The sequence below is a fragment of the Colletes gigas genome, unplaced genomic scaffold, assembly GCF_013123115.1.
Source record: "Colletes gigas isolate AHSC1104 unplaced genomic scaffold, ASM1312311v1 Colletes_gigas_Sc00008, whole genome shotgun sequence".
Taxonomy (NCBI): Eukaryota; Metazoa; Arthropoda; class Insecta; order Hymenoptera; family Colletidae; genus Colletes; species Colletes gigas.
In genome coordinates, this window is record NW_025106637.1 from 5,755,189 (window position 1) to 5,778,127 (window position 22,939).

The 22,939-nt window shown below is 40.3% G+C and overlaps 1 protein-coding gene across 1 annotated transcript; it reads left to right on the plus strand.

Moving 5' to 3' along the window:
• The first annotated feature begins 11,297 nt into the window (after nucleotides 1-11,297).
• On the plus strand, nucleotides 11,298-16,269 carry LOC122396992. The gene is made up of 6 exons (XM_043395791.1): nucleotides 11,298-11,388; nucleotides 13,688-13,883; nucleotides 14,456-14,687; nucleotides 14,874-15,030; nucleotides 15,566-15,706; nucleotides 16,010-16,269. Exons 1-6 carry the CDS (start codon nucleotides 11,298-11,300, stop codon nucleotides 16,267-16,269), a joined length of 1,077 nt encoding a protein of 358 aa, XP_043251726.1.
• Nucleotides 16,270-22,939: the final 6,670 nt, after the last annotated feature.

Consider the following 22,939-nt stretch of genomic DNA (forward strand, 5'->3'; position numbering starts at 1 on the left):
TAATAACCATAACCAGTATAGTCTTCCTACATTATAGCGGTTCTAGATGCTCCTGACACGTGAAATTCAATATGGAACTTTTCATTTTTTTGCTGACACGAATTTAAAAACTGACATTTCTTACGAGATCGAAACTTTGATTTCAGACGATTGTAAACTCCATGACTTAACACTTGTCTTAGAAAAGTCAATAAAAGTAACTTGATTGTCTTCTGTTAACCGATGTCTGTATTTTTATTCCATCATTGGCTCTCCTTGCTCCTTAACGATTCATTTAGCAATTAAAAGTGAGACAAACGAGTCCCCTAGATGTTCTTCCCCTCCACACAATTGCTTCCCATAGTTCTACTCTTCTGGAAACGTTTCTCCAAAAATTGAGTGACATCGATGCTCAATATTGCGCCCCTTGTATCATGCATATGAAAACTTGCAAAGTTTGCAGTAAAAATGTATAAATAAAGATAGTTTTATTACATCGACTGTACGTGAAACGATCTTATGAGGAACTGGTGAAGTAATACGTGATCTTTCCAAGCTAATGTATTCCCCAGCCTAGACGAGCCCCTGTTCTCGTTGAAACATTGAAATAGTTTTCTTATCTGAAACTTCATGAGCCATGCCCGAGTATATTAACGCTTAAAACAACAATACGACGCTATTTGACAAGAAAAGTGTCCATCTAACATTCTTGAAAAGAGAATCCTGTGTGTATATCCAATCTTTGTCACTATGAACATAGTAATTCAAGATCGAAAGGATAGAAAATTGGAAAACTTGATTCTCGAGGATTATAAAAGGTGAGCTGAGTTTTTAATTGATTATGAAAGTAAAACGATACAGTACCGAAAAAATGAATCTTTTATAAACTATTTTGTGACCGTAATAGTTAAAGCAATTAACCCAGTCTTTTGAGAATGTTCAAATAAAAAAAAACAAACATCAAATATTTCTCACATTTAACTGCGTTGAATTAGATTTTGTTTTCTACCAAAGATTCTTAACGTAGACGTTTTTAATTTTTATTTCGTTTTTATTCGTAAAAGATTCTTTTTTCCATTTTTTTTTCTGAAAGATCGATCTTCCACCAATGCCATGCAAGAGAATTTAAGTCAATTTTCGGGGAATTGGCGGTGATACAAAGCTCTAACCGAAACCGCCGCAGGCGTTCCCTCCACTTGGCCGACATCGCATAATTTTCTCTCAGGTAGTGACTCCGCCACCCACTCTAAACTCGTTATTGTGCTTCGTATTAAGAACTCGGGGAGCGGGTAAAGTGAAAACGAAATTGAGTGTGTTTCGTTAGTCTCTTGTCGATCGAGCGGCTCGTTTCAGCGCGATCCAAGTCACGTAAAACTTTCGAAGACGTTTTTCTCAATCCTTCAAACACTCTCGATACTTCCTCAAATTTGTTAGCATGAAAAACATAAATAAAAGTATCGATTGCTTTTAAAACCAACTGCTTCGAATTTTCACTGGTTATTTTATAATTAACATAAAAATTTGTTCAAAATCATTTACGAATACGTTTAAATTTACTCCCCAAGCTTTAGTGCATTCCTTTTATTTTTTATTTTAGTTGAATATTGTGAAAACTGCTCCTACACAAGCAACAAGCCTCAGTTTCAATTCAGTGCAATTGGAACGGCAAGAAATTTCTTCTTTTCCTTGCACAGAGACAGAGGATCTTCCAGTGTTTCTTACGATTGCACAACGCAAGCAGTAAATATTGAATCTATCCGTGCAACAAGGTCTCTCCCGCATAAATTAACGATGGCAGCGAGATTAAAACACCACCCACGTTATTTGCGGGCACTGTCTTTCGATTTGCAGCCGGTGTCGCGTTCGACGCGAGTTTTCAGGTATCAAATTCCATCAGAAAGTCCCGATGCTTGCAATTAAAATGGAAAGTAGAGCAGGACCGATAAACGCGAAGCGTCGAGGGGCCCCCGTAGTAGCAACATATTGAGCATGGTTAATGGAGCACTATTGCGTGCATCGACATCGATTTCCTTTCAATCTCTTTCACATCCTCTCACGTCCGCCGTGTATCTCGTTTTCTGATCGACTCTTGCAAAATAAAAATCTTAGCGCCGAAACGGGCGGCAACGCGCGCTTTAACGCGTCCCACGATCGTTGCAGTTGTTCTGGACACTTTATTGTACGCCATTATGGCGCTCCGGGACTTACTTGTACAGGGCGATTATAGTGAATGGGTCGGGCTGTAATTCTGGTTCAAAAAAAGACTAAATCTCCATTTTTTTTAAATATTCCTTGAAATATCTATAACTCTATACTATCTTAACTCTTTGAAGCACGCTGGGATTAAAAATGCCCCATCTTTTTGATGCATTGTAATGCATGGTGGGACATTTTTAGTCCCACCTCGAAATATTGCAATAGCTACTTGCCTATAGGTTTATATTTCGTCTTATTTACATAAAGTAGTTGGTAATATCTTCAACAAATGTTACAAATGTATCCACTTGTGTTGACAACATTCAACATGCCAATAACAGGTTCATCAAGTGTTGCAAGCAGAAGGTTTATTGCGACAATCTTTTTTTATGTTTTAACATTGTTTTACCTTTATTAATAGAATTTCTATACAACATGGGTCTATTTTATTATCTGATATCCTGCGCCGCAAAGAGTTAAATATTTCTATAAGAGTCGTCGTCGTGAGTGCAATAGTTTTTACGCAACCCTATTCTAAATTCAAAGCGTTACAAGCCCCAATCGGCCTCGACTACCGAAAATAACTTCATCGCGCAAAAAACGGTTCGCGTCGAAAGCAAACAGCCACGCCAGAACCGGTGTCCTCCGGCATCATTTTCATCTTCCATATCCGTCAGAGGAGCAAAGGTCTCTCGGAATACCGGTATGCACGACCCAAATGTACCTACGCCTGCATTGATACACCGGGTACGTGTAATTGAAGAAAGAGGACAGATTATGTAAGTTCGATGACATTGCCTCCGTTCTGCACACGTGCCTCACCTTTCTCCTTTCTTCGACTTTCATCCTTTCTTCTTGCTCCGTTTCTACCTCTCGCCTGCATCTTCTTATCGTTTTGTTACTATACGCGATTTTGTCTTCTTTTTTTTCAACGCCACCGCGTTTCTCTGTGATCTATTTCATTTTTCTACATTTTTTCTGCACTGTGATAACTATTCAGCCATTACTCATTGGCTAGTTCTTGGGGACTGACTTCTATTTAATTTTTCTACAGTTTTTCTGCACTGTGATAACTATTCAGCCATTACTCATTGGCTAATTCTTGGGGACTGACTTCTATTTAATTTTTCTACAGTTTTTCTTCACTGTGATAACTATTCAGCCATTACTCATTGACTAGTTCTTGGGGACTGACTTCTATTTAATTTTTCTCCATTTTTTCTTTACTGTGATGATTATTTAGCCATTACTCTATCTCCTGTCTCGAATCTTTAATTCTTCAACTCAACAATTAGCCCAATGGCTAGTCCTTTCTTGGCGACTGACTTCTATTTAATTTTTCTCCATTTTTTCTTCACTGTGACAATTAGACTGCGGATGTTTATGCATTTATGGGAAATTTTAATCCTCAAAAAACTACAGATTGCATTTAATATGCAAAAATATAAGAAATACTTAAAGTAAGATACCAATTATTATATTTAGGGGTTGAGACAGCTCTCTGCGAAGCTTCCGTTTCATTAATTCTATTAATAAAAATTTGAATTTGCATAAAGATCCGCAGTCTAGTGATAATTATTCAGTCATTACTCAGTGGCTAGTCCATTCTTGGGGACTGACTTCTATTTAATTTTTCTCCATTTTTTCTTCACTGTGATAATTATTCAGGCATTACTCTATCTCCTGTCTCGAATCTTTAATTCTTCAACTCAACAATTAGTCCATTGGCTAGTCCTTTCTTGGAGACTGACTTCTATTTCATTTTTCTACATTTATTCTTTACTATGATGATTATTTAGCCATTACTCTATCTCTTGTCTCGGATCTTTAATTCTTCAACTCAACAATTAGCCCAATGGCTAGTCCTTTCTTGGGGGCTGACTTCTATTTAATTTTTCTCCATTTTTTCTTCACTGTGACAATTAGACTGCGGATGTTTATGCATTTATGGGAAATTTTAATCCTCAAAAAACTACAGATTGCATTTAATATACAAAAATATAAGAAATACTTAAAGTAAGATACGAATTATTATATTTAGGGGTTGAGACAGCTCTCTGCGAAGCTTCCGTTTCATTAATTCTATTAATAAAAATTTGAATTTGCATAAAGATCCGCAGTCTAGTGATAATTATTCAGTCATTACTCAGTGGCTAGTCCATTCTTGGGGACTGACTTCTATTTAATTTTTCTCCATTTTTTCTTCACTGTGATAATTATTCAGGCATTACTCTATCCCCTGTCTCGGATCTTTTCTTCTTCGACTCAACGATTAACCCATTGGCTAGATCGATCGCGAAACACCTTTCTTGGGGACTGACTTGCAGTTCTACGTCCAACGATCGCTGGTCTGCTCTTAATCGGGTGCATCCATGTTCACCATAGACTCCTGCTGCTTGCACGTGTTTATTTTCACGATGTTACAAAGTTTTTCACAAGCAATGAGGAGTAAAAGTGAACGTCGAGAATTTTTGAGTGAATTCTTATTCGAGTCGGTTGTCACAAAACTGAGATTTTTATTCAAGATTATGTTCTATATTATGGAGGAAATTATAATTGATAGACAACGTTTAACTCGTTAAAAATATCCATGAATCCATATCTAATTTTTTATGAAACTCCCATGGATTCTAAAGAGAAATTTCGTGCTTTTTTTACGTTATAAAAAATTATTTTATAACGTACAGTTATCTGCAGTATTTACTACTTAAAAGCAAGAGAAAAGCACAAAGATTTGAATGGATTTGTTATCTTACATTCCACCAATTCTAAATTGAATTTTAAATTGAAAAAGCAATGCTTGCATTCGTGTATTATTCATTTTACGATTGCAACTTTACAATCACTTTGAAACCGACTTATTTGTTATGTAATTGTTGTAATGGAACGTAGTTGTCATTTCAGGCACGAGGATCAGCCGGTTGGACGAAGTAGGTGAGATACAATGTGCTTCAAATTAAAAAGGGCAGAATCGAAAGAGAAAATCGTACCGTTAGAAGCGAAAGGAGCAATTCGACTGGAAAATAGTGACTCACGGAGCACGTGTAACGAGAAAAAAAAAAAGGCTCAAGGATGCTGGTCACGCAGGACATCGTTTATCAAAGCGGCAAAAGAGGCACAAGAAGCGAAGGATAATGCGAAGACAATGTTAATAAGCGCGATTGGAATGTTTATTCATCACGTGTTACGAAAATGCATAATTGCTGAGTGAAAACGGGAGTGTATAAATGACAGAAGAAACTCTATAATTGTTTGTTGTGTACACTGTATATTCTCTATTTTATACCGTTCATACGGGCAGAGAAATTTTATTTTAATTCGATTCTAAATATTATTAAACAAATGTAGAAAACAAAGTCTTCAACGAGTCGATATTGAACCAGTTATGAATGTTTTTATTTTTAATTATATTTTCTCTCCTGCACCAATGGGTTTTCATTCATATAATAAAATGGACGGTTCTGTTCGATTGCAGAAAAATTCGACGAGCGATTCCCGCCGTTTAGACGCGGAGGGTTACAATAATGGAAGTGACGAAAAACGTTTTGAAAGTCTGAATAGTACAGCGAAACGTTGCAGACCGTTTTGTGCAAACTTTTACTTTCGTGTAAAGCGACTGTAATCGAGTTCACCGTGCATCGCTGATGCAAGGGACATCGATAAACATTTCACTGGGCATTCCATTCGGTTATGTCGTTGCACGGGAACGGTACCGTTTTCTGCGTGAAAGCAACGCCACAGCTGACTTTGTCGTAAATCGCCTCGATTCCACGATGAGAACCGGCGAAAGGATGAGCTACGCGCCTCATCCATCCGACGCAGCATCCAGTTACGTGAGAAATACGAGTGGAACACGCTGACCAGTCTCACGTAACGCTTACCAAAGCTGGTAAACGTTAAAAGGAGGCTCGTGGGCAGTCTCCTCTCATCGCGGTTGAAAATTTCGCGAAATAGAATGCCCCTACGCTCTAATCACATGCCACCAGCCCCCCAGAAATGTTTAACACTAGATTTACAGGCATTGATCGCACGTATATTTATTGATACCTCATTGATTACCTAAAAATACGATTTTTCTTTTAATTAGAATATGTATTCGTGCCAGTGCATCGATCAAATTCAACGTAAGTTGCTAAAAAATAGTATTTAAGTGATCTGCAATTTTAAATATGGAACCAGACATCCGTCAAATTGACGGATTCCGTAAATCTAGTGTTGAAGAGCAAATTTTTTATACTGTACATAAAGTAGAAAAATAATAATTGTACTATGATTTACGTACTTAAAAAAAGTTTATATAATAGAAGGAAATAATTATTGCATTCTGTGCTTTGTTTCATGAGATAATTTATTAATTATTACAATTTACCGTGCAAAGTAGGAAGTTGTTTACTTTAATCTCACGAATTGCAAGAATACAACAATATTTTCTAGTTAAAGAGCAAATTTTTTATATTGTACATAAAATACTATCAAAAATAATAATTTTACTATGATTTACGTACTTAAAAAATGTTTATATATTAGAAGCAAATAATAATTGCATTCTGTGCTTTGTTTCATGAGATAATTTATTAATTATTACAATTTACCGTGCAAAGTAGGAAGTTGTTTACTTTAATCTCACGAATTGCAAGAATACAACAATATTTTCTAGTTAAAGAGCAAATTTTTTATATTGTACATAAAATACTATCAAAAATAATAATTTTACTATGATTTACGTACTTAAAAAATGTTTATATATTAGAAGCAAATAATAATTGCATTCTGTGCTTTGTTTCATGAGATAATTTATTAATTATTACAATTTACCGTGCAAAGTAGGAAGTTGTTTACTTTAATCTCACGAATTGCAAGAATACAACAATATTTTCTAGTTAAAGAGCAAATTTTTTATATTGTACATAAAATACTATCAAAAATAATAATTTTACTATGATTTACGTACTTAAAAATTGTCCATATATTAGAAGCAAATAATAATTGCATTCTGTGCTTTGTTTCATGAGATAATTTATTAATTATTGCAATTTACCGTGTAAAGTAGGAAATTGTTTACTTTAATCTCATGAATTGCAAGAATACAACAATATTTTTTAGTTAAAGAGCAAATTTTTTATGTTGTACATAAAATACTATCAAAAATAATAATTCTACTATGATTTACGTACTTAAAAAATGTCCATATATTAGAAGCAAATAATAATTGCATTCTGTGCTTTGTTTCATGAGATAATTTATTAATTATTACAATTTACCGTGCAAAGTAGGAAATTGTTTACTTTAATCTCACGAATTGCAAGAATACAACAATATTTTCTAGTTAAAGAGCAAATTTTTTATATTGTACATAAAATACTATCAAAAATAATGATTCTACTATGATTTACGTACTTAAAAATTGTCCATATATTAGAAGCAAATAATAATTGCATTCTGTGCTTTGTTTCATGAGATAATTTATTAATTATTACAATTTACCGTGCAAAGTAGGAAGTTGTTTACTTTAATCTCATGAATTGCAAGAATGTTACAATATTTTCTAGTTAAAGAGCAATTTTTTATATTGTACATAAAATACTATCAAAAATAATGATTCTACTATGATTTACGTACTTAAAAATTGTCCATATATTAGAAGCAAATAATTATTGTATTCTGTGCTTTGTTTCATGAGATACTGATTGAATTTCTTGTTTTATTTAATTTGTACGAGACGAATAAAGTATAGATCGTGCCCGAAATGCTTGGAAGTTATTTAAGATTGTGTCGTAATCGACGAAGAATCTGCCATGGAGCCATCATGATCTAGAACATCGAAATGACAAAAACAACTTTCACCCTACGCCGGGAGACGTTGATTTTCGTTTTGGCCTCATTCCAATCTGGAGGTCGCGTTAACGTCGCGAGAAAGACTAGTCAGCGACCTTTCTCAATAAGAATTCAATAATGATCGAACAATCGTTCTCTCTGATTCTGCATTCATCGTTTAAATCGTTTTTTATCTAGCGAGAGGATTGCAGAGGATGTCTCAACCAAACGAGGCTTGTCATATTTTATTCACGATGGAGATTCAATTTTTGTCAACATTTACTTTCATTACTGCCAATAATATAATTTTATTTCTGGTTTGGTAAAATTTAATCGTAAATATTCAGTAAAAACAAATAACTATTAAATAACTAACTTGCGTTTGATATTAAAAATAATTAAATGAAAATTTCGATAGACTATGAAAACAAAATTATGAGGTATTTTATGGCCCGAGTGTTAAAAGGAAATCATCGAACAGAGAAGTCAGAGTGGTTGGAACAAATGGAGGGGTACAACTTCTTTCTCTCCTCATTATCACGCATTTTTTGATATTGATTAAACATATAGTTGTCTCGAAACCATACTCCGATCCCCGTGAAATGAGATTCGCGTTCGAACGTATCGGAATTTGAAAAGTAACACAGAAGATTGATTAATATCTATAGAAAGATCGCTAAATTAACTGTTTCCTCGGGCACCATTCATGTCACTGTACGAATGCGTCGAACCCTAAGATCCTATTCGCGGAGACTTCAATGCCGGGAAGTGGTTGTGCAATGCTTATCGTCTAAGCGATGAGAAAATCGTGCACGATCGCCGCGTGCACATGCCAGGAAATGAAATTCAGGCGAGCTCTGTTATTAGGGCATCAGGACTCTATCGAATCGCAATTGATCGATAGCATCTCTAAAACTGTTAACGCAATTTGCCTGTCTCTGGAAGGATCGCTGCCCCAGGCGACAGCGCTGCCAAACGAAACAAAAAATACAACTTCATCGTAGATTATTAACGACCAACACTCGTAATTATATCTTCCTTAACTTATATCTTATATTATAAAGTATTCGACAACTTTTCTGTAGGGCGTCAAAGGTTTCTGAGACATCAGCCCTTCCTCAACCCTTCTACCATATAACAATAGAGTACTTGGTAATTTAGATCACTTATAAATGCTTCGCAATTAACGCCAAAGGCCCAAACATGTCTAGAAACAGTCCTATTCCTGTCAGAACACACCGCTAACATAAGCTTGACACTGTAACAAATCGTGTCAAGCATAATACACATTAACTTGAGACTATATGTACGTCAGTCTAATTAATAAACAGTGTCTAACGTTTCTTACTATTATAATAACTGTAGTAGTGTCTACATAAAGTGACTGCATACATGACCATTTAATTGTCCGTTTACTTTGCTCCTTATCCCGAGCGCGGACAATTAATTATATATATCAAGCGATGGATTTCTCGACAAGCTTGGGCGTTTTAGCACCAGAGGTCTTGAGGTTGTGGCGACAGGTGCGTTTTCTGTCGCGAGGTTGAGTTCTACTTTACCGATTAAAGGGTTGAAGTTAGGGTTGTTATAAGAAAAAGTAGTTATAAGAATAAACTCAGAGTTCTCCAGATATTCAAAAGAGTCGTACATATGTTCTAATTTATTACGGCTACAAGGTCGGTAAATAAGCGCCATCTAGCGTTGGGGGTAACGAACTATTCCACGACAAACTTGGGCGTATATGCCATCTTGATATATATAGATATACAGTGAATTAGGCAGAGTGGTGCCCATTTAACTGTCCGCGATCGGGATAACGGGTATTGATGGGACCACCTTCCATTAATAAAGATCTTCTGTGATCAACGATCGTTGATCGAAGAAGAAACAAACGAAATTGCAACCAATGAAAACTGCACAACCAACGAAGAGAGTTAAAAGAATTTACAAAAGAATTTGTCTTGAAATAAATAAAAAAACCTGCCTCACATAATGCCCAACCAAACACCTGCCTAGCTATAGATCTAAATTCGTTTCTTACATCAAGAAACAATTCTAAATTCACAGCCATTAGCTCGGTGTCATCCACGAAGAATATCGTGACACCGATTACCAGGTCTCACCACGTGGAGGTTGCTGCGAGTGGAGACCCGAAGGGAGATCGATGGAATCAAAGTTCCATCGATCTCCATTTTACATTTTTAGAAGCTAGATTACTAAACTAGTAAGATAGAAGGAAGCAGTGTTACTTCGATCTTCTAGTTTAGTTGTACCAAGTAATTATTTCGTTTAAAAAGGGGTGAAGCTATATTGTACGTGTATAGCAGATCCGAGGATCGAACCTACCGCCCTTGCTAACTTCATCTCTATAGGAAAACAAAAATGAATTTCAATCCTTTTCATAGTCAACTCACATGTATTTATGAATACACTATAGCTGTCTGTCCATTAATGATAATTCAATGAATAATTCTCTCAACTGATCGCTAAAATCTACTAAGGTCTACTCGTATACCTCATCTGCGGTGGTATATTCCATTTATCGGTGAGTTACCATAAAGGAATTTCTACCATATCAATGCAAGATCAATAAATATTTACACTTACTTTTCCTTCCTATATTATTATATTTTCTACACAAACAATTATACTGTATACCTACTCCCATATTCTCATTTCCATAATTTATTCAAATTATTATTACAATTCATCAAAAATCCTTTCTGAACAACACTTCGACGTCTTTTCATGTTTCCGTATCTTCGTATCTTCTCACCTGACAAAAAATCCTTTCTAATCGTCCGGCATCGATCTTCGCTATCGTCAAATCAAATTTACACATTCTTCTATTTCCGAGGAAACTTTCACCTACGCGAACACCGATGCACATGAGTTCAAAACAATTCCTGGTATCAACATTCCCGGCTACACGATCGTCCGTAAATGTTGATTCTTCCGCGATCGTGCAGATCTGTATATATATTCGTATCTCCGGAACAAGAAAAATTCGAAAACGATCGTCGCACGGGGGTGCCAACCGGGGAAAAGACAAACGTCGACGAGATACAAGGTTTATCGCGGCAATACCGATTCTTTTTCACCGATTCGTTACAACATCGTGATCCGGCGGTAGCTTGAGTGGGGACACACTCTCACTGTTCCCGGCTGAGAGGGCCTCGGCTCTGTCGTCGTTTTTAAAACGCTCAAGACCGCGACGTTCGTTTCGCCGACTTGCAAACCCTGCTGGACAGAATTCCGCCGGAGAAAGAAGGAACACGATCGAAATCGAGGGCTTCGACGCGACCAAGATGACGGACGAGATCACGAACCTGGGGAATTCCTTCAGGAATCTCACCTGCGACTACCATTACGTTCCCTCGGCGATAGAACAGTTAGAAAGTAAGTAAATTATTTATTCTCGCGTAGAATTTCTTTTCACTCAAATTCGACCGATATTCTATCGATATTATGTTCACAGAAAGTATTATTATAAAATAATTTCGTAATTCTTGAAGTATTCTAAGAATCTTCGTGTTTTGCCAATCAGTGAATCACTTTTCTCTGCGATAAATGGTTGCAAAACTGTTCGTCGAAAGTACCGTGTTTGCTGTTGTGGTCGTTACGTATCGACGCTGCAGTTAGCATTAGTAGAAAGTGAGAAACATTCTGGGACACCACCGAGCACGTGACGTACTGTTGAAACGACAAATTTTACTGGAAAATATCTATTCAGATACTAACGGACGTTACTGTTCAACCTTCGATAATATTAGATTCTGCAGTTGCATTTGTGGTAAACAGACAGGTGCAGCAACCTGTCGAAGGCAGTATTGCGCAATGTGTATCGTCTCGGAAATACTTTCTTCGTAACTTTCAAATATTCGACTGTCGATTTACGTGAAACGCGAATAAATTCGGGAAGTAGTCGAATAGACAAAGTATTCGATAAGTTGACAAACGACACTGTTTATTCCGTCTGACATCGGTCCCTTCGCGTGCTCTGATCTACGGGGCATGCGCAGACGCGCTCGCGTAGGTGAAAGTATTGCTCGAAGTTGCGCTATCCGTATATTCGTAGCAAAACGCGTTAAACTTCCTCGGCAACGATCATTGCGTAACTCGAAAGTAATAAACGTCCTTTTCCTAGATCACTCGACGTAGGAAGAGGAACTAATTATTAGCAACCGTGTGTTTCGCAGAATATGAAAATCACATCGTGCAAGCTACAACGAGCATCTTTCGAATCACGTGACGGACCGAAAGGGAGGACGAGAACCGTATATTTGTCTCTTTTTCTCTAAATTTTTTCAAGTTGAAACAAGCTGTCGAAACTGGTTCCGTATTTGCATTAAGGATAGGCTTCGAACGAGCGGGGGCGGGAGGGAACCATTCGCCAACGAGCAAAACAAAAAGTACCGCTACCATAGAATAAACGTCGACTGATTTAAATCGTCGGATTAATAATTTTTTCGTTTTGCTCAACGAATTTATCCGAAAGTTAATAACAGTACGAGACGTTCACCTTGCGCATAAATTAGCCCAAGTCGAAGGGAATCGATTCGAATAAATTTCCCACAAGGGTGAATTTTGTCCTCGGTAAAAGTTGGACAAGGCAATCTTCTCTGCAAGAAGAACAGGGCGTCGCGATGCAATTGCAACGGACATGCAAGTGCGTCGAGTAATTTTAAAATAATCGACGTGTTTCTTACGCACGCCTCGGTCACGTGTGTTAAATATCTGTAAATCAAACTCACCGAGGACTGTCGAAGAACTTATTTATTTCTAAATGATTTCGAAATTCTTCTCGATTACGATACTTTCCATTTTTATTGACCGGGAAGTAATGGTGAGAGAATACTCGTAATGGTCCGATCGTAACACAATACGTAACGCAAATGGGATGATATAAAAATGGTTTAGCACACCAAGTCCAACACCTTGGACGCCATCGTTTTTTATCGCATTAAGAACGCTTTCAGTATTATTAAAAGCAGAAACGTACAGGTTGTTGGTTCGAGGCCAAACTTATACGACGTATTACTAAGGTCGAGTTAGATACTCTTCTGATGCGATTATATAAAAATCATCGAATTTGGAGTGTCCTAAAGTCTATCAAATTTTGGAGAATAGAGTAAATTGATATTAAAACACAAGAAACAGTTAAAAATGAAGAGTCAAACGGTTTCTTGCACAGAGTTTCTCTAATACAGGGTTTCTTAATCCGTATGACGCAAGAAACCAGCAAAAGAAATGGTTTCGTAAGAAAAATCAGTAATGTTAGTTTCGAAAAATGAACGAACAGAGTCAATTGTCTATAGTCCGGTTAATTTTAATTTTAATTCCCTTCCTGGGAATTATATTCTATGAATTCTAATCTACCTTCACACACAGCAACGTCGAGTGCTTAGGACGTTCAACTTTGTTCTTCCTCTTCTTAATAAAAATTCTCACCACGTTTATCGCGATCCAAATAAACAAACAGTAGTGATTCAATACTCTTGAAACAACTGCTACAGAAGTTGTGGACAATACCGCGCTTATCTCCGCGGTGATTGAAATTCTAAATAGTTAATATTTATTTCAGAAACACTTTTAATCAACAGTCGATGAATCATTTTTAACAACAATTCTTAACTCATCCATTTAAATTCTCACAATGTGTAATGTTAATTTCTATACAAATAAAATTGTATTTCAGGTTTGAACGCGTTTGGTGTAGGATTATTGAGTTTCGGAGCGATACTCTCGACTCTGACATTATACTTTGCTGTGGACGCTTGCCACAATATCTTCTACCAAAAGGAGTCGAACTTTTACAAGACCAACAGCATCATGATCCTCTCTGTATATCCAGTTGTCAGTGTCTGTTGTCTAACAGCTATGGGAATACCAAGGTAACGATTTCGAGCCCCATAATTCACGAATCCAAGCATCAGGAATCGGAAAATTCCTGTGTTCACCGTGCAATTAAAACATACTTCAACGTCTCGCATATAGATCATTGTTAAAACAGTTTTAGTTTTTTTTTTAACAAACAGTCGCGGTTAATAAAGTTTCAAGGTTTCACGCGGAAACATTGAATAACGTTACGTGATAAAACTCGAAGGTGAATGTTAAAGACCAGAAAAATAGCGACCAGAAAATCCACTTAGGGAACGGTGGAAAAGGCGAGACGAGACAAAGGACCCCTTTGCGACAGTTTTTAACGACGCTGAAAATACACGACGAAACTCTGCCCAGCGCGACTAATGATCTTGATTTCCCGCGATAATCTCGGCCTTTGGACCGTGTCACACCTGCGTTTCCGATGTCCAAAATTTTTGATCGGTTTCCCAGATAGCAGGGACGACGGCGAGACAGTGACACGAAAATTCCATCCACGTTTCGAGCGCTTCTTTTTCAAAATATTTAATTTGATCGATCCTTGGATGGAACTGTACTGACATTTTACTTCGATCGTTTCTAGGACCCAGTTGCTGTCGGATACGGTGATTCAAATCTTTCTAACTATAGCCCTGTACCGGCTTTATCTTCTACTCGTCCACATAGGCCTAAAAAAGGTCACGAAGTCGCCGCCATTAATGCTGAAAGTCGGACCGTGTTGCTGCTGGCCCTGTCTGCCCTTTCCGGATCTTGAAATGACCGAGGCCAATTTGTCCTGGCTCAGGCTGGTAGTCCTGCAACTTCCCATTATCCAGGTTATTTCTTCTTTTCCACTTTGGCTTCCTCGACCCCTGCTTGCAGCGTAGAAAGTGTTTTTCGCTCGTTAACTCCGAGAGAGCCCCCTCCCTTTGATGGAAAACCGCCTTTTTCCGTTCATCTAATTCCAACACGCATTGCCAGTTTTTCTGTCATTTTCTATATTTAATTCTGATCGATTTCAGGGCTTGACTTTCTGCACGTTGCTGTTCATGTCGATCGAGGACCCGCTCATCGTGAAACAATACTCTTTGTATCTCCAACCGTTGTGTGTGGCCAGCATCTTTCTCGGAATATACGGTCTGACCATTACCCTGAAGAGTCTGCAGAGAGTCGCTCCAGGTAAAAATCGCGTATGCTTAATTAAGAGGAAGGATCTGCTCGTATAATCTGTTCCTGCTATCCGCGCCCCGACGTACCAAATTATTCCAAACACGCGACCGCAAAGCAATTTTCTGCGTTTCCCTCGGCCATAGCCGGTAGTCCTTCGACAGCCACGCTGAGGGCTTATGCCAATAATGCGATTGGAATTCGTCTGGAATCGATTTTTCGCCCCAAGTTATTCGATTCTCAAAATTCCAAAGATACTTGTCTTCTTGATAAATTTTTTATCTATTTTGTGAAATAAAATGCTTCGATGGACGCCAGAAAACTCGAGAATTTGTGTTCGCGTAAACGAGAAAAACGTCCGCTCGGAAGGGAAACAGGAAGGGGAACCGAATCCCGTCAGCTAAACGCGTAGCAATTATACTGCGAGGGACCACACAAGCAACGCGCGACAGGAAGCAATTTCCAAGGTTCTGGAAAGCCCCCGTTGTCCCTCGCCCCCGTTGCGTTAATGGATATACACGCTTCTGACCCGCGGTCATTTTTGCAGAGGCCAAACTTCCCCGCAAGGCCATAGTGTCCCAACTGGTGCTGTTGTTTTCGAAGCTACAGGCGGCAATTGTGAGGGCTCTGCCGCTAACGGGCCTGTTCCCGTGCAATCCGCCGATCACGCCACTAATCTATGCAAATGGTAATCCTTTCACCTCAACTCGAAGAAAAATATAATAAGTGGACGTCGGGTCCTTTGTATCTCCTCGCACTTTGCGTACGACGAGTCATGAATATACATACGCGAAATTATTTCGTTGAGTCTTTAAGTTTTCCATGCCCTTTTCAAAGACTGTTCGATCTTTGAGCAAGGAATCGCGTAAATTATGAAAAAAAGTTGTCCGCCTCGACCTGTCTTTTCAAGTTGGCTAGAGCCGGATAACATTTCCATACGCTCGGAGATAAAGAGAACACGCACTGTCAACTTTCCCCTGTCCGATTTCAGTTACCTACAATGCCCTGATGCTAATCGAGATGCTGCTGCTCTGCTACGCGGCGAGGTACGTTTATTACGTGGACCTGGAAAGGGAGGAGAACACGTCGGTCGAGGTGGCAGATCGGCCGAAAGACAAGACCACGGAACAAGCGAACTCGACGAATAACAACGAGGCCAGCAGGCAGCCGTCGTCTCTGACCACGCTGGATTTCGCCTCAAAGTTCGGCGTCGTTCCGAATATCCAATTAACCGCTGTCCGCGAGAATTAACTCGGTCATACGTGTTGGACCATAAGGGACTATGTACGTACGCCGATCGTGGATCGTGGTATCGTTGATCGGCGCGAATCTGGCGATCCTGCTCGAGAAACATTTGCTCGAAGTCGTGATTATTTCGTGGATGAGACTCGGCCGGTCCGCGAGTCTAGAAAAGTGCTCGAGCACGGACAAACGAACGATAACGGCATTTGCAATTACGCAGATATCTGTGTATTTCAGTTGCACGTAAAAGTACTGATTAGAATATAGCTGAGGACTTCGTTACTTAAGTAAGAGTTACCAAATATCTGACCCGTTCACAGGGGAATTGTTACAGTAACTAATAACGGTAAACCTTGTTCTTCCGTCTCGCGTTCACGTTCGATCGTGCAAACCGTATTATAATTCTTCGAACAGATTTTCGCGGTGAATCTAGTGATCCATCTCGCCGTAGATCTATCGAAATGTTAATTCTCGTGTTAGAAATGATCTTGTTTTGCGAATAACAGATTTATATTTTAGCAACGGAGAAGACAATATTCTGTAATATTAACGCGTGATACTTTCGATCATCGATCGTTTCAGTAAACATACTTTTTAAGGTACGGAAAGAATAGTTTTGTTCATTTTTTGGGACCTGACTACTAGATTTTCTACTGGGGAGATACCTGTACGTAAAATGGTAATGAATATGACGCATTGAAATCTCTCGCGACGAACGTCCACGCATTGAAGTCTCCCGCGACGGAGGCACACGCATTGAAGTCTCTCGGTACTCTCCGAGGAGATCGTTAAGCAAAAGTCTTAGAATAATAGGTTGTAGGACGAGTATGCCCTAAGTATATCACAGTATGCAGATGGAAAAGTCTTTAAACAAGGTCCTTGCATTTGTCTGATTCAATCTTGTAAATTTTCTATAAGACTTTCACAGATAAGAATTTTGTCCGTCTCTGAGATTGTGCTATTATGCTTCGGTCTTTCTTCCGTGTTCTGACAAAGGACAGGGAAAACAAACACAGTTTGTAAGGAACGGTAAACGGACCACGTCTCGATAGATCCTCGTGGCCCTGTTTATAAATAATTTATCATATGTATCGCGATACGACTGATGAAAGATGTTGACACACGTGCAGCTGGATGGAAATCCTCATAAGGATGCAAAGGAGAACGGTAGCCGGGCTAGACACGGTCGCGTTAAGTCAAAAAATCAACATTAAAGCGGAGGGTCGTGCGCCCAGCGAGTCCTTAAAAAGCCCTTTGCTGGGCCAATGAATTTTCTTTGACGCAGATGCCACGATGCCGACCAGCCGAGCTCGAGTTGCATGACTTCACCTTTTCATCGCTGGCACGATGATAAAAAACGGGATTCCGTGAATTTCGGCCCGAATCGCCCGAAGCGTCAGAGGAAAGTGCATCGATCGAACTCTAGGAGCCGTTTTCGTTGCCACGGATCGGGGGAATCCCATGTTCAATGGCTTACTATGTCCATACGAGAAACTGAAGAACGGTATGCAACAAGTTGGAAATAATTTAAAATATCATTGATGGGGAAGCCCGAAGAAAGTAGATGAATCGAGTAGCTTTCGAGTTTGAATAATGCACGGGGTCCGGACGGACGGAAACAGCTCGTGTTGTAGTTTGAAAATAAAACAGGACACGGAGGATGGATCAGTGGTGAAACAAACTGAAATTTGAAGACTCGTCTCTAGCCAGGAGACGTCTTCCCGAAGCGACGACGCACGACGTCGGGAAGAATTATCGCCGGCGAGCATCAGGAAGTGTCCCCTTACATTCAAAGTGGCACGCCGATTTTTCTCGTTCCACGTTTCCACCTCGGACGATCGATTGTCACCAGGGTGTTCCTTCGGCGAGGGAGCCGCCAACAGAGGGAAGGATATTAATATTCCGATAACGTGTCCAGACATATTAAGTGTCTTTGTTTCGCTGGCCCCGCTCCGGGGTGGAAGATGAACGTCCCCGAGATAAGGAACTTCCACGAAGACGCCTCCCTTCTGCTTTATTATTCCTGCTCGTTCGACCTAGGTTTCTGGCGCGGACGCATCGCCTGACCTTGCATCTATTATTATAGAACGTGACGAGTTTCACGATGCAACGCGCGTAAAGTGAAACGGGGAACCGTGTGCGATCCACTTAGCATTCATGGGTTCGAACGAACATTTCCTGGACAGATTGGGCGCTACGAAACCACCAAAATTCTTTCGACGATTATCTCTGGACGGTGGTTAATGGGCGACCAAGAGTTAAATTTCAATCGAGGGCCGTTCGAGTAGAAATAAGAACGATTTGAATTCGCTTCCCCTCGTTCGAGTACGTCGAAGATCCCACGTCGGTGACACGATGAAAGAAATTACTGTACCCGTTGATAAGCTCGCAATCCTCTTACGCGCTCTTCGTGAAGTTCTTCGAACACGCGTCCGATTCAATTAAGATTGTGAACGTCCCTCGAAGCATCCTCGAAACGCGTCCGCGACTCTCTGGGTATCTCTTCGTCAGGAACTAGACGAGTTCAGGATTCCTCAGCGTCGTCCCAGACGTCGTTCGCTTAATCAGGATTAACGTTATCTCAAACGCATCGTTGCGAACAGACTGAGCCCGTGATTCACTGTCCACGCTTCGTTTACCTCTTTCGGATTATTGTTCCGTCTTCCCAGGGAGGTGTAAAGAACGATTTTGTGGATAATCGCCAGGATCAAATGTTTGCCAACGGATAACAAATCTGAAAAGCATTTGAAACGACGCGTCCGAAAGTCCTAGGTAAATACAATGCGAGTCTGACTTGACCGCTTTAGGTTGGTCGCGAATTATCTGGAAAAATTATATTTTCTCGTATCGCTTGAAAGATAAGAACTGTCTTCGGTACGTCCTCTTTTATACTTGACTTTCACGTCTATCTTCCGAGTAAATCTGACTTGTATTACCAATTAAATATGTAGAGTACTTAAAGTACAGTTATATCAAATACGCGAGATGAGAATATAATTCACAAGATTATTTATACAATTTTTAAGTACCAACGAATCCTTAACCCTGTTTCTCTGAGAACCACTAAAAGTGGATAAGTTCCTTTTATCGAGGTATAAAATAACGAATAAAAGAAAACCGACGTTTAATCTCCTACTTTGATATGAATAAAACGAAAATCATATTTCACGTCGAATAAAGTTTGTCTGTTTCTGATCGTTGATATTACAACATCGTCACAGAATGGAATCGTCAGGATCGGTCGGTCGTAATCGCGATTTCCATCCACGAATCCTTTTCTTGCTGGACCCGACCATAGACCAACAGGACACCGTGAATGGTTATCTGAATCCAAGGGGACGTTACACGTCGGCCCAGAAGTATACCGCGTGGCCTCTCATTTTTTTGAGCGATTTGAGGGTCCGTTGTCTACCTGCGACCTGGCCCACCGAGCCTACGAAACGTTCCCCCGTCCTTCTTCCTTACGATCCCCGGTCTCTTCGCCATCTTTATCTCGCTCGAGTCTCCTTTCTTCCTTCACCTTTCATCGCGTACCTTTTTCCTCGGGCCCATGATCACGATCGAGCTTCGAACGCGTAATAGATTTAACAGTTTCATTCTGGTCTCGTGGTTCCAAGATCGATTCGAGGGGCGAACAAAATTTCTTCGACTTGCACACACACAAAATTGCATCGTGTTTGGTAGAAAGAAGGAGGGGTGCACCCTTCACGGTTGCGTTGGCTTTCATCTTGGACGAGTCTCGTGGAACGCTTTTTAGGGAACTTTTCGTGGTCGGTCGAGCGTCAGTTATTTTATTATGCTATTACGTTGTCTCACGAACGGCTGTTTTGCTTGCATGCTCGGAGAACCCTTTTAATCGAAATTTTTGTCCTTTATGATTTATTAGATCGTCTTCGCGGTACCACTTTGCAGCATTAAGAATGGGTAAATTCGAGCTAACGTTGCAAATCGAAGCACAAAAGTATGTAGACACGGATCATCGTGGTAATTGGCATTTGCTAATTCTAGTTCACGAGAAAGGAACCAATTACCTCTAAACAGAGAAGATCGAGGGGCAATTTGGGATTCGCAGCGTGTCGTAATTCCCAAATTGTTGATTGGTAATCTCCATGGTGGAACTAATTAAGGCGGCGAACTCGAATCCAGCGTCCAAATTGTTTTCTATGCCGGCCTTTCCTCTGTCTCTCGAGTAGATAGCCTTGGGGATCTTTTTTAGACAGAGGGTGGGGAGGGGTTGGGTAAAAAACGACGCGACATGTTATTTTGCGACCTAATGAGCCGGCTTAGCGACTCTTAACGTAATTATCTTTTTGATTTACAATAAACGTTGTCTCGTTAGCGGGGGTCTGTTTCGTCGCTGCAGTCTCGCGGAATTTATGGATTCCCGCGAATTTTACGATTCGGTCGAGTCCGTGCGAAGTAACAAGGTATTGCTGGTATACTGGCTAATTAACCGCCAATTTATTTTCCTTTTTTGTGGCGAGAACGGTACACAGTGGACAACAAAAGCATTCGAACAGCAGAATTATTCAACAAAATTATACGGTTGTAACTAAATATTCATCCAGCAAACGTACAAAGAGTTACGTGGAAATTGAACAACATTCCTTGCCGCAAAAAAAAAGAAAAATTTATCGTTTTGAGCGTCAAGAGTAAAAGCCCGAGACCAAAACGTTCCTCCGTTGTTCGTTCACGATCCTAATTCGTTAAATACACCGTGAGTCTACAATTTTTGCCGAAAATGTCCGACAAATCCGGCAGGTCCTATTCACGACGGTAAGAACACAGAATTGTTTGCCGGGAGTATAAAAGCCGTACAAAAGAAACCGAAAAATCATTACAGAGAAGACCGTTTGTTTTCTTTCCTCCGGCTTGCCGACTTTGGCGCCCCGGCGGACCCTAAAATACCCATAAACGCTTGCAATAAAAAAAGATTCTCCCGCGAGGGCCGAAGAAAAGCCCGAATTTCGACGCCGTACCGAGGGAATAAAAACGAAAATTTTGACGTCTCTTTTAACGGCCCATAATCGCTATTTGGAACCGAAAAAATTGTCGCACGCCGCCACTTCGACGAAAGCAGCCTCTTTCTCGACCCCCCGACAGACACTCCGGGACGAAGTGGCGGCGATAAATTTTCCTATCGCTCGTTCCTCGAAGCATCAGCTGCAGGAAATTCGGCGGAGTACTTCCAGGTCCTCGAGGAGAGCGCGTGGCCATCTGTCCCGCGAGCAAGAAATCGGAAAACGCTTTTCGAGATCGTCGACATATGGCACGCGGGACCAAAGTTATCTTCGGGAAAAAATACGCCTTCGGAGGCGCGGTCCTTTCTGCCGAAAATGTTGCGGAGGTGGAGACGAAGAAGGCTTGGCCCGAGGAAGCGATGGGCTCGACCGACTTTCAAGCAGAAAGGTGCTTCCTCGTTAGGAGCAAAGGTAAAATCGTAATTGGTTCCGATCCACCACTGGACCGGGACACCACGAACGAACATTGTTCTCAAATATGTTTGAAAATCCCTCCCTTCACCGACGCGTTGAAATATTTTCCCTGAGCACGAGGCGTTTCGTGTGAAATTGTTGGATACCTGAAAAACCATCCATCATTCTTCGTAATAGTTTCGGAGTGTAGATCGAGCTCTCTTCGAGCAGCTAATCGATCACGCGAAGCAGGAGCTTCGAGGGGAGACTGCGAGCAAAGTTTCACAATTGTCGGAATAGATTATGTCGGATACGTATGTGTGTGCATAGTTTGTTTAACGTGAACGTTATTCGACGACCGGTTTGCTCCAGTTCCAGCAATCGGCAAGACACCCGGATAATCGTATCGGGTCACGTCAACTATTAATTACAGACCGCGGATCGAACGCGTGTCCAGATCCTGAGACGAAAACGAGAAACCCGTGGTCGTTTTCTGACATTCTTCTCTTCCTTTATTCGACGACGCTAACGAGGTTGCGCGAAACGTTCAATTTCCTTATCTCGGACTCTTTTGTCGGAGATATCGACTAATGAGATGGACCGTATTCTAGACGAACGACTCAACAATAACAATTAATCGACACGCAAACGCTCTCAGAGCAATAAGGTAAATGCACCTGATTACGACACTCGACTAATTATCGTAGAGCTGAAATATTTCACTTTAAAAATTTCTACGTGCAAGTTCGCGAACCCCGAAATATGTACGGCCCCTTTAAGGCCCAGAGGCTAAGAACCACTGCTCCACGGTTTCGAATTTCCTCGTTGACCAAAGAATCGACGAAAACCAGAAGACCAGACGCCAAATACGAGACACCCCGAGCAGTTCGTCCGCGTTTCTCGAACTGGATAGATTGAAAAGAAGCATGGATCTATCGGCGACGATCTATCATCCGGAAGAGAGCAGAAGCGTCGGTGTAGGTCAAAGTGGCCGTGAATTTTCGCCGTTCTGGCCCCTCTTCGTTTTCGTCGGGCCCATTCTACCACGCGACCATATGGTCGCCGACGGCGATGCCCATTATTTTCTACAGGATCCGAGTCCCGGGCAGAAAAATGGAAGGCGGGAGGGGACGGGGGCATTCGGGCCCACCACGAAATTGCCCGAAAATTGGCCGTCGCTCCGTCCGCCTCATCTTTTCCTCGGATAATTTCATAATTTTAATTTGAATTTCAATGCAATGCTCGCGCCCTGCCACTCACCGGCG